Source organism: Littorina saxatilis, linkage group LG4 (assembly GCF_037325665.1).
Source record: "Littorina saxatilis isolate snail1 linkage group LG4, US_GU_Lsax_2.0, whole genome shotgun sequence".
In the NCBI taxonomy this organism is placed as follows: Eukaryota; Metazoa; Mollusca; class Gastropoda; order Littorinimorpha; family Littorinidae; genus Littorina; species Littorina saxatilis.
In genome coordinates, this window is record NC_090248.1 from 11,277,566 (window position 1) to 11,293,774 (window position 16,209).

Sequence of the window (16,209 nt, forward strand, 5' to 3'; positions counted from 1 at the left end):
TCCGTTCTGTGGTCGTTATAGACAGGTTTGACTGTATCTCTTTACAAGTACGAATCCTTGCTCTCACATAATCCAGTTACTCTACTTTAACCCTTTCGCTGCCAATCAAAACTTCCTGACTGCCAGGGAATATTGGAGTTCGGGGTGTAATAATTCACAAAAAATTCTAGCTCCAAACTGGCAGTAGGTAGAAAAGTAAAACCTATGTTATTTTTAAAAGAAATTCAACCAAGAATCTGTTTTTAGTATCTAATCATGGAAATAATGCACAAGTGCAGGACGGGTATACCCGTCCTAAGGCAGTCAAGGGGTTAAATGATGCATATGTTACATTCAAGCAATGTAAATATAGGTTAGCTGGCAATTTCCATGATCTGTAAACTATCAGTCTGGCAATTTCCATGATCTGTAAACTATCAGTGAATATGATTTAATCTGGAGAAGCTTTGTGCATAACCTATACTATTAATTTTGCTGGAATATAGTGAATGTATTCCCATTCAAAGCTGAATTTCCCCAGTGCTCTCACACATGGTTACAATAAAGTCTTATGTCACACGCTTTCCTTCTTTGCCACTACTAAAGCAAACGTGTGCAAGATTGTATGTTACACGCTTTGGAGCAAGTGCAAGAACGGATTCAAACTCGAAATCGTCCCTCCAAAAGGCCCAAAATGCACACACGACTTTCATTTCTCCTGCTGTTATCGTTTCTTTACAAATTCTTCAACGCTGAGAATACTGAGAACGGCATCCCAGACGACAGTACTGTTTCCATACGCGAATTTAGCTGCCCTTGGAAAGTGGCTCGCTCAGGAGGCCTGTTAGTCTGAAACTGGAAGGACAGAGTTCTGAACATAGATGACAAAGATCCCGGAAAGAACAAACATTTCGCGGATGCAGACACAGAAAGACGTCATGAAGAACGCAATGCTTCAAAATATACAGACTGTGACGATGACTGTGACGTCATTCACATATACCGAGACGTCATTCATAGTTGTTCGGTCACTTCCGTCAAAAAGTAGATCTCTCCACAATGGCTGCTCCTGTGTCTAGGTTTGTCAAGCTTGAGTACGCAAAACGTGTTTGTTCTCTCCTCTGTTGAAGCTGTGAGACATAAATGCTATTCCGACTTGGTCGTGTGACAGAGTTTTCTTCCACACTCGATTAGCTGATGTCTAACTCAGCCTCACGGCTTCGTTAGACAATCAACGTAATCTCGTGTGGAAGAAAACGTCTGTCACACGACCAAGTCTGAATAGCAGGTAATGCCACACTGTTTCTCTGTGACAGATCGGTGAGCTGCGCAAGGAGTCTGAGTCAAGCAAGAAGGAGACGGTGGAGATTCGGTTGATCGCAGAAGAGCAGGTGGTGTTGCTACGGCAACAGTTGCTGGCCATCAAGAAAGCGCTGGCCGCCACGGAGAAGGAGACCAACGAAGTGCAACGCTTACTGGACAAAGAGGTAAACATGTGATGACCGAATGTGTGTTAATCCATTTACCCCCATGAGAGTCACTCTGTCAATTTTAAACTTGAAAAAATCGTAGCAAAGATTCTAGTGCAATTTGTTCAAAAATTTTAAATGCTCGAATATTGCAGGAACCCAATAGAAATGAAAACAGTCATACGTAGCATTGTGTACAGGGGGTATTTCAGGGATCTGCATTTGGGAGCTTGAGCGGGTGGTATTGGTCGCTCTGGGGGTATAAGGGTTAACGTACCCAGGAGCTCATTGATTTGCCTGGAGGAATCAAGCTTTTAATTCTGAATTTAAAAGTTTTGTTGCATGGTAAATTCAGTTTTATTTGCAAGAATCAGTCACTGATGGCAGAAGTTATTTCAATCTGCAAAACGAATGGAGCTAAAGAATTTTCACTTTGTGGGAACCTGCTGCCAGGCTGATGATTTTTGGTATGTTCCAAAGTAGAAGGATGCTGTTAGTCCATGGACAAGCCTGGACAGGTTTGTGGTGGTTAACATAAACTGTGGTTCAGGAAGGACAGTTTGTTGACAGGCCAGCATCTGCTGGTATGCGGGCTTTACAGATTTGTGGTGGTTAACATAAACTGTGGTTCAGGAAGGACAGTTTGTTGACAGACCAGCATCTGCTGGTATGCGGGCTTGACAGATTTAGGGCTGTGGTGTCTGCATTATATTCAGTGTCACTCATGCAGCTCGATCAGTGTGACATCACAATGCCAATAAGCCTTGGTGCCCAGGGCTGTGGTGCACCAAGTAAAACTGGGTGCCACCCAAATGGATGGTACGCAGCCATGGGGTCGGTCGGATTGGTCGAAATTGAGATTTTTTGTGATTTCAACCAATCTGGCGTGGCGAGTTCCCACCCAGTTAGGTGGCATCCAGTTTGGCATCCTGCACCTTAGCCCAGGGCACCCAATATGTGGCTTTAATTTACACCATTTACTGATACCGTAGTTTACTGTGTCTGTGCAGCTGAAGGGGAAACAGGAGAAGGAGCATGACCTGTTGCAGAAGGAACGCAACAAGATGCACCTGGAGGCTGCCAAGCAGGCCAGCGTTGAACGACTGGTGAATAACGTTTATATTCACATGACTCTCTCCCAACCTCTGTCTGTCTCTCTTTTCTACTCTCGTCCTCTCTCTCTTGTGTGTGTGTGTGTGTGTGTGTGTATGTTTTATTCTTCATTCTTGTTTTCATTTCATGTGTGTATTGTATTAGCTGTAAGAAAGAACCATATGGATCTAATGCTATTATCCTGTAAGGCCTAAAAAAAAAATAGGTGTGGTTACGGTAACTCAACCTACTTTATTTTTAGGGGCCGACCCTATAACTTTTTATTACAATTGTCAACAACAACAAAAAAACAAAAAACAGTGCAGAAAACGCAATGAAAGCGAAAGCGCTCGAGTCGCACACCTATTTCCCTGTCAAGTAGGTTTAATTTGTACACATTAGAAAAAAAAGTTTAAAAAAAAAAAGTGATTGCCTACCTTCCTACCCTATTATTTTTGGCTATGTACACCTTTTCTTTTTTTTTGTGCCTAATAAAGAGTTTGAGTTTTCTCTCTCTCTCTCTCTCTTTTAAGACTCGATTTTCGCAGATTTTTGGAGGTCGTAAAAGTGGGTTCTACTGTACCTGTATCCTGGACATCATACCTGGGTTGTTCTCTGGAGACCCCCCGCGGGTTAGGGGGAAGAATTTACCCGATGCTCCCCAGCATGTCGTAAGAGGCGACTAACGGATTCTGTTTCTCCTTTTACCCTTGTTAAGTGTTTCTTGTATAGAATACATGTATAGTCAATTTTTGTAAAGATTTTAGTCAAGCAGTATGTAAGAAATGTTAAGTCCTTTGGCTTTGTACTGGAAACTTGCATTCTCCCAGTAAGGTCATATATTGTACTACGTTGCAAGCCCCTGGAGCAATTTTTTGATTAGTGCTTTTGTGAACAAGAAACAATTGACAAGTGGCTCTATCCCATCTCCCCCCTTCCCCCGTCGCGATATAACCTTCGTGGTTGAAAACGACGTTAAACACCAAATAAAGAAAGAAAGAAAGTTCTCTGGAGCTATGTACCAAACTGTGACATGGGAGTCAAAAACTGAACTAACTTCAAATTCAACGACAATGTGATCATATGATCTTTAGGACACTGTGAGCATAAAGCTATTTCGTGAACTTGAATAAATCTTACCATTAGCGCAGCAACGAATGGTCAAAATAACATCGTAACAAACCTCTGGGAGGGTATGTGCGTAGAAATACTCACTATAATAATATAATAATGAGCGAGCAGATGAGAAACGAAACTTCAAACCGTCGGCTAGAGGCGACATTACCACGCAACGGTACAACGGGTGCAAAGATATCCTTCTGCAAGAATGCTGTGTAGAAGTTCGATACAAAATCACGTTGATTGAAATAACTGGACAAACATCAATAGCATTAAATTACATATACTCTACCAACTCACATATAGCAATTTACCTCAGTTTAGTGCTAGGACGCTTGTACGCTTCACAACAATTGTAACAGAAACAAGTCGCGTAAGGCGAAATTACTCCATTTAGTCAAGCTGTGGAACTCACAGAATGAAACTGAACGCACTGCATTTTTTCACAATGACCGTAGTCCGCCGCTTGTGCAAAACGGAGTGAAACTGACGAGCCTGTTCAGCGCGGTAGTGGTTTCGCTGTGCTGCATAGCACGCTTTTCTGTACCTCTCTTTGTTTGAACTTTCTGAGCGTGTTTTTAATCCAAACATATCATATCTATATGTTTTTTGAATCGGGAACCGACAAGGAATAAGATGAAATTGTTTTTAAATCGATTTCGGAAATTTAATTTTGATCATAATTTTTATATTTTTAATTTTCAGAGCTTGTTTTTAATCCAAATATAACATATTTATATGTTTTTGGAATCAGGAAATGATGTAGAATAAGATGAACTTAAATTTGGATCGTTTTATATAAAAAATAAAAAAAATGATCACAATTTTCAGATTTTTAATGACCAAAGTCATTAATTAATTTTTAAGCCACCAAGCTGAAATGCAATACCGAAGTCCGGCCTTCGTCAAAGATTGCTTTACAAAAATTTCAATCAATTTGATTGAAAAATGAGGGTGTGACAGTGCCGCCTCAACTTTTACAAAAAGCCGGATATGACGTCATCAAAAGTATTTATCGAAAAAATGAAAAAAAACGTTCGGGGATATCATTCCCAGGAACTCTCATGTCATATTTCATAAAGATCGGTCCAGTAGTTTGGTCTGAATCGCTCTACACACACACACGCACAGACAGACAGACAGACAGACACACACACATACACCACGACCCTCGTCTCGATTCCCCCTCTATGTTAAAACATTTAGTCAAAACTTGACTAAATGTAAAAAGGGGAAACCAAATGCTCTGACAGTTTTAAATAGACAGATTGCAAAGACTGTGTACGTTATTTGCTTTTTTCTTGCGTTCTACACGCGTGTTACGAAGTGTGCTAAAATAGTGACAGCCAAAAATAGTCGTGCGTTTGTGATAAGTAGGTCTGTGTTGTGCAAATGAAGTTCGGGCTGCTGTGAAATGACACGTTACAAAGTTGACCACATACAACTATGGTTAATATTTCAGAAACGTTATTTTTTTTAGTAAAAATATTGTTTAATAGCTTTAACATCATCAAGCAACATTCAGAAACACATAAAGAAACGTAGTAACGAGCAAAACTGTCAAACTTATTATTTCAATCCAATGACCCTCTGTGGTACCCAAGCTCTCAAGGTCATACACGCCGTATAGATGGGGTTTCGGGTAGCGTTTGCTGTACAGAGTTCTGTACATGATTTTCAGCCCTATCTTTTCAAACTCATAGCCTCGGAAAGTCATAAATAGACCACAGCTTTAACATCACATGAACTTAATTACTGTGTCACTCAGGTGGAGGAGCTGAACGACAAGGAGCACCGGCTGCGGACCATGATGGTGGAGCAGGACCGCAGCAGCAAGGTGCTGAGTCTCACCCAGGAGAAGGTGCGCAAGGACATCGATGGCATCAAGAAGCAGCTCACCCACGAGCGCACGCTCAAGCTGGACGCCTTCCACAGAGTGGATGAGCTGCAGTCACAGGTAGGGGTGTCTTCTGTGTATGTGTGTGTGTGTTGGTTTTTCTGTCTGTGTGTGCATGGGTGCATGCGGCTAAGCCTGAATTTGAAAATAAATCGTATGGGTTTTTACTTGGTGTGGAAGAGTAGTGCCTTGTGCTTTTATTGGTAATTTATTTACTTTTTCATGTACCCCTTGGTATCCTTCACAGATAATGACAATATTTAATTGCATTTTAAATGCCACAGAAAGAACAAATTGTCATCATCCGCTAAGGGTTGGTACCTTTGGGTTTCTGAAATTAATTTTATTTGCCTTGCCTTGCCTATAAAACTGCGAGGCAAACACACCCTGCTGATCAATGATGTCAAGCAACCACAGCATCGCACTGACTGATGGGCACTGATGTGCGTGACGCAGTGTCTGCTCAAGACCATATACTTTTCTTTTCAAATATTCTCATCAAGGCTCACTAGTAACTGTGGTCATGGTTGCCACTCACCAGTGGTCATGTGTGCTCAAGGCCCACAACTCTTTAAATGAAACCCAGACATTTATTTCCTGAATTTTCCTGTGTTGAACATTCTAGCATGTAGAATGCCAGGTCTGAACAAAGGGAGAGTTGTGTAGGGTGAAATATGTGCCCTCACGCCTCTCACAATAACAGTATGTGTGAACATTTCCCTGTGTTTGTTTGCATGTGTGCAAGAGGAGGTGGGCGTGGAACATGATAGGGTTCTTTCAAGCCTTATGTATGGATGATCAACAAATGGAATGCCAGCCACGAGAAGCATGTTAGTGTTAACAGAAATTATAATTGAAAGTAACAAAAGCACATTTTTGTTATCATCAGGTGTATGACTACGAGTCCAGCGTCTTCGGTCAACCAGCGTTTATTACAGGAATGTCATCTATACCACCAACACGTAAGTCAACTTTTTTGGATTTCGTCTAGTTTTAGGTTAAACCTATTTTATTCTGTAAATGTAGGATGACATGCATGTAAAACAAAGTCAATTGGGACCACATTCTATGCTTACTATAAGTGAAGCCTTATCACGGCGTGTCAACTGTTTGAGTGGAAATGTTTCGTACACCAGATGCCTATGCGTTCATGCATACACACCTCATTTCTGCACTTGTCAAACAACAACGTCGTCTTGGTAAGTTGTGTGGGCTGTGCTTTTTCATGAAACAGTGGTACCTGTGATGAACGAACACTCTTGGGACCGGCCAAAGTGTTCCTACATTGCATGTGGGCTGTCATGACAGGTATGTTATGGTCTTGTAGGGAGACAGAGGGGCAACAGTTGTCCTTTCATGGGAGGAGTCTCACATTAATTGTAGGTACCAGTGTACTGCAAGAATAAGGTACATTGATTTGGCTATGCGCATAGTAATTGCCAAGGCTCCAGTAGACACAAAAAGGAAAAATGTGGGGACATGACGCTGTTCAGTCGAGGCAAGTGATCATGGCATCACAGTGAATGATTATACGTTATTTGTGTTTTTGACCAAAATATGACAGTAAACAGATCTCAACAGTCATTATTTTCCTCGACTGCAAAATATTTCATTTTACACAGATCGAGACAGTCGGTGTTCTTCCATGTTATTTTCGGAAACGAAGCATCCAATTGTTACATTCTCTTTTTGTGTTCAGCATCAGGGAAGTCCAGATCACGAGCGACATCGGCAGAGCAGGCCCGCCGTACACAGCGACCTTTGACCAGCTCAGGTGTGTGGCCGCCGCCTGCAGCTTGGCCGTCCAATCGCGGCACTCAGTCTGAGGACGGGGCTGACCCTTTCCTCATGAACAACCTGGACTACAAGAAGATACAGCGCCCCAAGACTGTAAGTCATAGCTTGTAGGATGCAGTCTTTTGTCGAAGAAACTCAGTTCAGACATTTGAAAGGGGAACTACTCTTGTCGCTAGACAAAGTATGAGAGTTACTTGCCTTGGGAGTTTGCTTGCACTGATAAGAGATCTAAAGCGAGTATCTCTGCACTGATCGTTAGATTTGGATTTAGAAAACGACCGAACTCATGGATTTTATATGGAGATTCATGTGTTTAAGCCTGTAGTTGCTAGTTTAAATGCAGTGTGTTTGTATTGTTTGCTCCAGAGATGTATATTTTGTACATTAGAGCGTTCGGAACTTTTCAATCGCTTAAGTAGTTCCCACAAAGTCTAGCTGATTATCCTGTGAGCTATCGAGGATTCAGGCCTGTTGTTCGGTAAGTGATTCTGGTTTGCTGGGTAAGTTACCGAAAAATAACTAGCCCTACAAGTTTACAGAGAGAAAGAAGCAGAGGGGGGAATAAACACAAATATACTAAGCATGCATTCCCTGAAAGCGGCGTATGGCTGCCTAAATGGCGGGATAAAAACAGTCATACACGTTAAAAACAACATGGGAGTTTCAGCCCATGAACGAAGAAGTATCCAAACTTTGTTGTTGTCACAGTGCTGTCCGCAAAAGCTACAGACAGAATGCAATGTAGAATGGGTAGGACTTCTTTTTGTAAGACTCAGTTATGTATTTTAAATCTAGAAAAGAACATCCACCTTCTTAATATTGTTGTACTGTACTTTTTGTTCCAAACAAAAATAAACAAGTTGTACTGCAGGGCAGTAAATAAACTTGAAGTTGACTATGGTTGACACCGGAGGGGGGGATTCTAGTGGATGGTTAAGTCTTGTGTTTTATGGTACCTTGTTGATTACCGTACTTTCCGGGTCATAAGGCGCGACTTTTTTCCTCGAGTTCGACCCCTGCGTCTTGTATAACGAAGCGTCTAATCCGTGTATGAAATACGAAAAAAATCAAAGAGACCGCCTGAGTACCAGTCAAACAACTTGTGATAATGCATGTTTCAGCTACTAGGTACTGCCCTGCCTTTGATCTGGCCGCACACACAGAGCACACAGATTTCCACTCTGTTAAACTCGGTCACTGACCGGTCACTGACCCCGGTGCAGGAAGTGTTTCCTCTCTCAGATATGACAGGGGAACCACCTCTCATGGCTAAAACTGGGTCATTGACCCCTGGGAAGAAGGTCGTGTCTATAAACAAGGCCACCCAGCTATCACAATGCCTTTGATCTCGCCGCACACACAGAGCACACATATTTTCACTCAGTTGAAGTCCGTCACTGACCGGTCACCGACCCCGGTGCAGGAAGTGTTTCCTCTCTCAGATATGACAGGGGAACCACCTCTCATGGCAAAAACTGGGTCATTGACCCCTGGGAAGAAGGTCGTGTCTATAAACAATGGACCTGTCTTTGATCTCGCCGGCTTATTTTCATTCTTCCACCGTTTGTTACCGGTATACTTTTTCAATTTTGGTGCGCCCTATCGGCCCCCTGCGTCCAATGGGTGACTGGATTACAATTTTTTTTAAAAAGAAGGGGGTGCGTCTTGTATAACGAAGCGCCTTGTCACCCGGAAAGTACGGTATGCTCACGAAGGAGCACAAGAAGGAGATACTTGTTTAAAATCATATTGGTTTATCTGATAGGATGTGGTATTGTTCCCCACCTTGCCCTTGGTGAGTCCTACACGCCGAACAGCAGTAAGTCAAAACAACAGAAGAAGAATCCTTTCTGTGGGTTTCGCTTCAGTCAGTGCATGGTTGTCTGTTGTGTTCAACATAGAGTTGCCTTTTTTCTGCTTGACTACTTCAGGTTGGCTCAGACTGTTTCTCAGTCTGCTATTTGTTTAATTTTGTTTTGTTGTGTTTCGTTGTTGCTTTAGTGATGATCTATATCCCTTAATCTTTCGGATGAGACGAAAAACCGAGGTCCCTTCGTGTACACTACATTGGGGTGTGCACGTTAAAGATCCCACGATTGACAAAAGGGTCTTTCCTGGCAAAATTGTATAGGCATAGATAAAAATGTCCACCAAAATACCCGTGTGACTTGGAATAATAGGCCGTGAAAAGTAGGATATGCGCCGAAATGGCTGCGATCTGCTGGCCGATGTGAATGCGTGATGTATTGTGTAAAAAAAAAATTCCATCTCACACGGCATAAATAAATCCCTGCGCCTTGAATATAAATTGAAAAAAAAAATAAAAAAATCCCTGCGCTTAGAACTGTACCCACGGAATACGCGCGATATAAGCCTCATATTGATTGATTGATTGATTAATCTTCTCTTTGTGATTTGTGCATGACTTTGATAACACAGTATCTACCCTTTGCTGGGCCTTTTTTGTAACCTTGGAATCAATCATTTGTTATAATTCTTGCATCCCCTACTGCAGTATTTTCTTTTGCTGTCCCGAAAAGCCTTATTTCATAGACATGTTTTTGAAGATCCAGCGACAACATTCGCAATCACGGTGTTGGCTTGTTTCATAGTATGATTGTGTGAAGTGGTTGTCTCCCTTGGGTTGTTAGCGCAAACAAATTCAGAACATAAATGGATTTATGGGAAACCATAAATATAATTTATGTGAAATGCACTCCGTCGTCCAAAAAATGTCTCCGCTTTCCTGTGGGAAAGAGACAAATTCATGATTCCAGAATAACACATTGCTGCAGTCAGCAGCGCCCTGTCGAATTAGGTTGTTGACCTCCAGTGCAGCGGCGCTGTAGTCTGGGTCAAACCGGTATGTGTGATACCCCCGCGACTGAAAACGAGGCATTAACTGACACACGATAATGTTCTTGACCCCTACTGCAGCATTCTGTATCAAGGAAATACCTGCAAGTAGATGCGCGGAAATCTCCTCTGGCGAACTATCACCAGAAACATCGTTGTCGCCTATCATCAGTATCAAAAGCTGCGGTGCTCCAACAGCGGCCAACGTCTGACCTACGTTTTTTACCAGGTCTCCGATCTTCCAACCCCCTTTTCCAAATACATTGACCTCGCAGGTCCCGAAACCAAATTTTTTCCGACACCTCCGTGTCCTTGTGAAGAAATTCGCCGAATCTTTGAGCGAAGGAGTGACCCAAAATCAGAATTTTGTCCCAGTTTGGCTTCTGTCCCCGATCGCGTGGGGAAGCCATAGCATCAACCATTATCGCGTGGCCCCCGCCGAACAAAGGATCGTTTTTGCTTCGCCCAATTCAAAGGAAAATTGGATGTAACGACATGCACAATTCTCACTGATAATACATCAAACAACAGAAGAACGCAAATTGATACTCAATACTGTGATCCCACGATGAAAACGCAGGAAAAACCAAAAAACTTTGCGGACTGAGTGGACGCGTTCTTTCTTGTTGACAAGTTGTAGGTGGAAGGAAGCATTGCCTTATGGGTATTCAAACGGTGGTATGAAATTTTCGGATTGGGTACGAAACGAGAATTCTTCAACGGTTCACCACTCTTGCCAACCATTCCTTCACATAAATTATATTTATGTTTTACCTGCTTCTTGTGAGGCCTCAACTATTTTTTATGGTTGCAAACATTCTGTGTTTTTTTAAAATTATATTTCCTTATTGCAATATCTCAGACTAATTTCAGTTCTCTTTTTTATTTTATTTTTTCTTTGGGGTGGGGTGGGGGGGATCACTTTAAAAAAAATATATTTGTCAATAGATATAGACCATATAGCAAGAAATTTATTTTATAAAATCTTGTGGAAGTTACTTTTTTCTTCTTTTCTCTTTTACTTTAAATCAGAAGTTCATTTTTGTCTTTTCCTTTTTTAATTTTTTTTATTATTATAGCTTTACATGCTAGAGAAGTAGTCTGAGAACAGCGTCAAATTTGTTAGTTAATGGGTTTTTTCTTTGGTCAGTTATAGTTTTTTCTAGCATGCAACTGGTTTGTGAAACCAAGAATATCCCTGGAAATGTCAGGGAAAATGAATAGGAGCATTTTGAAGTCTTCAATGAAGCAATAACCAGAATGACTAGATTAGGATTTTTATAACAAATTTTGCGTGTAGAGAAAACAATACATATCAAAGAAAATGTCTCTTCCAATACCCAGCAGAATCTGAAGACAAAATGATCATCTTAGCTCTGTACAATGCAGACTAAAGTGACAGCAATGCGACACCTCTGCCATACGGGTGTCAGACATTTCAAATAGATGGATCAGAGGATTCTCTCTCCCTCTTTGTTGTGTGAGCGGTGTATTTCTTTCCACTTTGCTCTTCTGCCATGTTCTGTGCAATTGTACTCATGTAAAAGTGAGGAATATCAACACTACTATGGAAGCTGAATCTTTCATATTGATCCAGACACGCATGCACGCCATCTGGTGGATGCCAGCACATCTTCACAAAGGTTGCAGCAGACTGCAAACACAAATCTGTGGATGAAAATTAGGCCGAGTTCATGAATAAAAGTGGCAGTCATTGTCAACTTGTTAGTACATGTACTTGTTACGCTGCTGTCAGATATTACTGCAGCAAAGTGTCATGGTTATATAGGCAATAGTGAGTACTTTCCAGCATCCAAATTACTTTCAAACAAAAGAGATTGAATATCTGCAGCGAGCAAAATATGCTGAATAAAGGATGAAGTACACCTTGAAATGTAAAAAAAATAAAAAGGTGTTGGACAAATTGTCATTTGATCTCTAATTTTTTTGATGATCAACACTTGTGATTTTTTTCTTCAGGTTGGTGGTCGACTGCGCAGTCGTATTGCAGAGCAACTTCTCAACGAGATAGAGCCAGACCATCACCGCACCATCGTTCAGATGGAGCAACTGCAGATTGAAGGACGTCGCAATGCGCCCACTTGAACTGGGTCATCTCTGGCGTCATGCAACACAATGTGCCCTCGTGAACTGGGTCACGAGGAAACGACAATGAAGTAATGAAAACGAAAATGAAAAAATCTCTGGCGTCGTGCATTCAACCTCATCATCTGTAGCAGCCCATCCTCACATCTTCAATCTTTGGCTGTGCGATGTTATAACTTGAACTTTGCATGGTAGTGCCATGTCACAGCTTTAACTTAGTCAGTTTTGGCGGCGCAATATCACTACTTGAACTTTGTGATTAGTGGGCGGCACAACGTCATAATTTTAAGATGTTTTATCTTTGGTTGCGTAACATCATAACTTGAACTTAGTGATCAGTGGGCGGCACAACGTCATAATTTTAAGATGTTTTATCTTTGGTTGCGTAACATCATAACTTGAACTTAGTGATCAGTGGGCGGCACAACGTCATAATTTTAAGATGTTTTATCTTTGGTTGCGTAACATCATAACTTGAACTTTGTGATTAGTGGGCGGCACAACGTCATAATTTTAAGATGTTTTATCTTTGGTTGCGTAACATCATAACTTGAACTTTGTGATTAGTGGGCGGCACAACGTTATAATTTTAAGATGTTTTATCTTTGGTTGCGTAACATCATAACTTGAACTTTGTGATTAGTGGGCGGCACAACGTCATAATTTTAAGATGTTTTATCTTTGGTTGCGTAACATCATAACTTGAACTGCAGGGCTCTTGCAGTTGTGTTCATTTTATTGTGACACTTGTTTGGATAATGCCTTTGGATATAATGCCTTTATATTAGCACTGGATCTCCCTTGTTTGGGGTTTTGTTTTTGTAAACATTTTTAAGTTTATAAGTGTTGGTTACTGTGATACTGTGATACTGGTGTACATAATTTTATTAGGTCTTGATTTGGAGATGGGAAAAAAACGCAGTAATCTCCCTTTCTGTTTTTATAGGGCTATTTGTTCAGCCTGAACTCATTCCTGTTTGACTTGCTTTGCCTCCAAAGGTGATTCGAATGTTTTATGCACTAGCTATGTTACAGAAAGTTGAAGGCATGATGAGTACCAGCTGGTACAGTTAACCACCTGTTTTATGGTAACATTTATCTTATGTCTGTGAGCGGCACAGTCAACGAAGGGGTGCTGATTTGGCCTAAATGGTCCGCTGGACCCAAAAAGCAACAACAACTAACTAACAGTCAAAGAAGAAGAAAATTGAAAGAGTGAATGTTGCTGTGTTTATTTACTTATCTAATTATCTTGTTGTGCCTTTATCAAGAGTTGCTCATTCTGATGTGCCTAACAGTTGATAGATTTGTGGACGTGTTTCATGCATGTGATAGAAACTTTTGTCCTTTTTTGAGGACTGGAATTAAGTTTTAGTTGATGATTTATTTTTTCAGACAAGAACTGTTTCTGCATATTTGCTTTTGAGAAAAAATTGCCTTGTTATTTATCTATGTGTACCCTAACCTACTCCGCCTGCCTTACCTAAAAAAAAATGACAAGATTATTTTAATATGTGTACTGCTGTGAAAGGATGGCAACTGGATTGTTTCCAATTTGGGAACTACATGTAGTAGGACTAGTGGTCTCAGGAAGAAAAGCTAATGTGTGTATTGCGTACATGTTTACTTTATTATTATGTGCCCTATGTTTTGTACTGGTGCTCAGGCTTTTAGTGTGTTGCGGTGTAAATTATATGTATAGGTGGGCGACCATACTGTTAATTTTTTTCTCATCTTTTATTTCATTCATGATGATTACAGTGTTATTGTTTTGGATACAGGATAGGTTGTAGATATCAGTGTCATTTTATAAGTGAACTATTTGTCTTGCCCTAGAATTCTTGAGATGTTGTACAGTAAAGTTAATTAGTTGAAGAATAAAAGACATTGCTCTGTCAATGAACTATTCAGAGTAATTAAGATGACATTGTAATCTTGCCCCGCAAAGAAGATTGTGTTTTGGAGTGCAGTCTTTGCTAAAAATAAATTACCATGCTCCTCACCTGTGTGGATCTTCACACCTCTTGCACATGCATGTGAGAGTTTTTGCTGTGTTTTTTTTACATTTTTCTATACTGCAACCCTTTATAAACAAGCTAGACCTTTGAGTGCAGATCTTTGTGATGAGCCCGTTTAAACCCAGTTAAATCACTTGACACACACAAATACCAACAACAACCACCTTGTCTTGATTCCGAGTCAGTGTTAAAACATTTATTTAAAACTTAGATGATAGAACCGAAAGAAGAACCAAAGTTGTCACATATTAGAGGCTACTGTAGCCCACCCAGTCAGCGAAAGGGCACGAGCTTTGAAGAATAGAAATGTACTCTTCTGTTGGTGGACATTGTAATTTTAATACAGTGGAACCCCCCTTTTAAGACTCCCAATTTAAGACTTCCTCCTTTTTGAGACCCTCCTTTCTCGAATGTTAATTGTGTTGATAGCCTGTGTACATGTACCTCCATTTTAAGACTCCTTCCCTTTTGGGACCTGATATTCTCTGATCTTTGAAGGTCGTAAAAGGGGGGTTCCGCCGAATGCCCTGCTTAAGATGAAAATCTAAGCACAACAATCTGCAGACAAAAGAAAAAACAGAATAAGTGCAAAGTCCTGGTGAACATATGATTAACAAACATTTGGTTTAAGCGTGTTTTTATTAATTTCTTGTATACATGTTATATACAGTAACAACATTAAGAACGTTAACAAGCAGACTGCTTATGGACACGTTCCAAAACTAATAATCAATACACATTCTGATAACAAGACATGGCGAACAAGTGATAACTTCAACCCTTTTCTTTCAAAATATTTCATAACAAACATTTCTATCTACTTAACTAACTTAACTAACTAAACTAACTTAACTACATTGCATTCACTCCCAGACTCGTTCCCAATTACTCCATCAGTCAAACCACTAATCTTACAAAAAAAGAAAAAGATCCAAACTTGAACTTCCCTTTTGTGGGCAAATTAAATAATCGCTAACTAATTTGCCTTGGAACTGCCGATGAGCAGATGATGTGGCTGGCTGCAGAGCTAGTCCGTCCGTCGTGTCTCCATAAGTGAACTTCCTCAACCAGACTGCTGGGCTCATCTGGGCTTGCCCTGCTGAAGATGAAAATCTAAGAACAACAATCTGCAGACAAAAGAAAAAACAGAATGAACATATGATTAACAATATAAGATGTTTGGTGGCTTGTTGACAGACCAGCTTTTTTGTTGGTCCAAGGGGACCATATCGTCTTTTGTTTCATCTTTATCGACCAAGACCGAAGGCCGCGGTTGATAAATATGAGACAAAAGGCGATATGCTCCCCGAGGACCAACAACAAAATGCTGGTCCGACAACAAGCCACCAAACATCGTTTTTGTCATCATTTTGGTTGTGCAACAAAACGCACAATAACCCACAGGGAGAGGAATTTTTAGAATCCAACTCCGGGCCACAAAGCATCGTCACAGTAGCACGAGATAACACGTCAAACTTGTATGTGACGTCAAACGTAGCTTGTTGACGCTTTTCTTCCAGTCTGAAAATGTACAGAGCTGCGATCATACCTGTGAGTTCAGTAAAGTGTTGAGCATATTTCTTTTCTTTTAAGTGTTTATGACTTTTCGTTGTGGATTTTGCGATTACAGAGATAAGTTGCAAATTGACCATGAGTCGCCGCGGTAATTATCAACATTGATTGGGTCTTTGAGAGTGAATGCTTACAATCGTTGTCCTCGGAAACACAAATCTAAAGCCGCGATGGTTCCACACATCAAACAATCAGCCTGATTGGCTTTTACTTTGACAATCCACGTTTCACCTGAAAGCTCAAACCCATTCACCACCTCGATTTATTGCATGGGGAACATGAGATTTATTTCCCAGGTGTTTGT

At 40.8% G+C, this 16,209-nt stretch overlaps 1 protein-coding gene across 3 annotated transcripts in view; it reads left to right on the forward strand.

The window, feature by feature from the left end:
• LOC138963952 (uncharacterized) overlaps nucleotides 1-14,317 on the forward strand; it is a 124,453-nt gene extending 110,136 nt beyond the window's left edge. For 2 of the 3 annotated variants that reach the window (XM_070335806.1, XM_070335807.1), the window contains 7 exons: nucleotides 1,296-1,466; nucleotides 2,459-2,554; nucleotides 5,428-5,616; nucleotides 6,446-6,518; nucleotides 7,256-7,446; nucleotides 9,119-9,172; nucleotides 12,190-14,317. In XM_070335806.1, coding sequence (XP_070191907.1) covers nucleotides 1,296-1,466; nucleotides 2,459-2,554; nucleotides 5,428-5,616; nucleotides 6,446-6,518; nucleotides 7,256-7,446; nucleotides 9,119-9,172; nucleotides 12,190-12,315 — 900 coding nt within the window. In that variant the 3' untranslated portion in view covers nucleotides 12,316-14,317. The remainder of the gene's footprint in view (nucleotides 1-1,295; nucleotides 1,467-2,458; nucleotides 2,555-5,427; nucleotides 5,617-6,445; nucleotides 6,519-7,255; nucleotides 7,447-9,118; nucleotides 9,173-12,189) is intronic. The other variant, XM_070335808.1, reaches the window with a different exon arrangement.
• The last annotated feature ends 1,892 nt before the right edge of the window (nucleotides 14,318-16,209 follow it).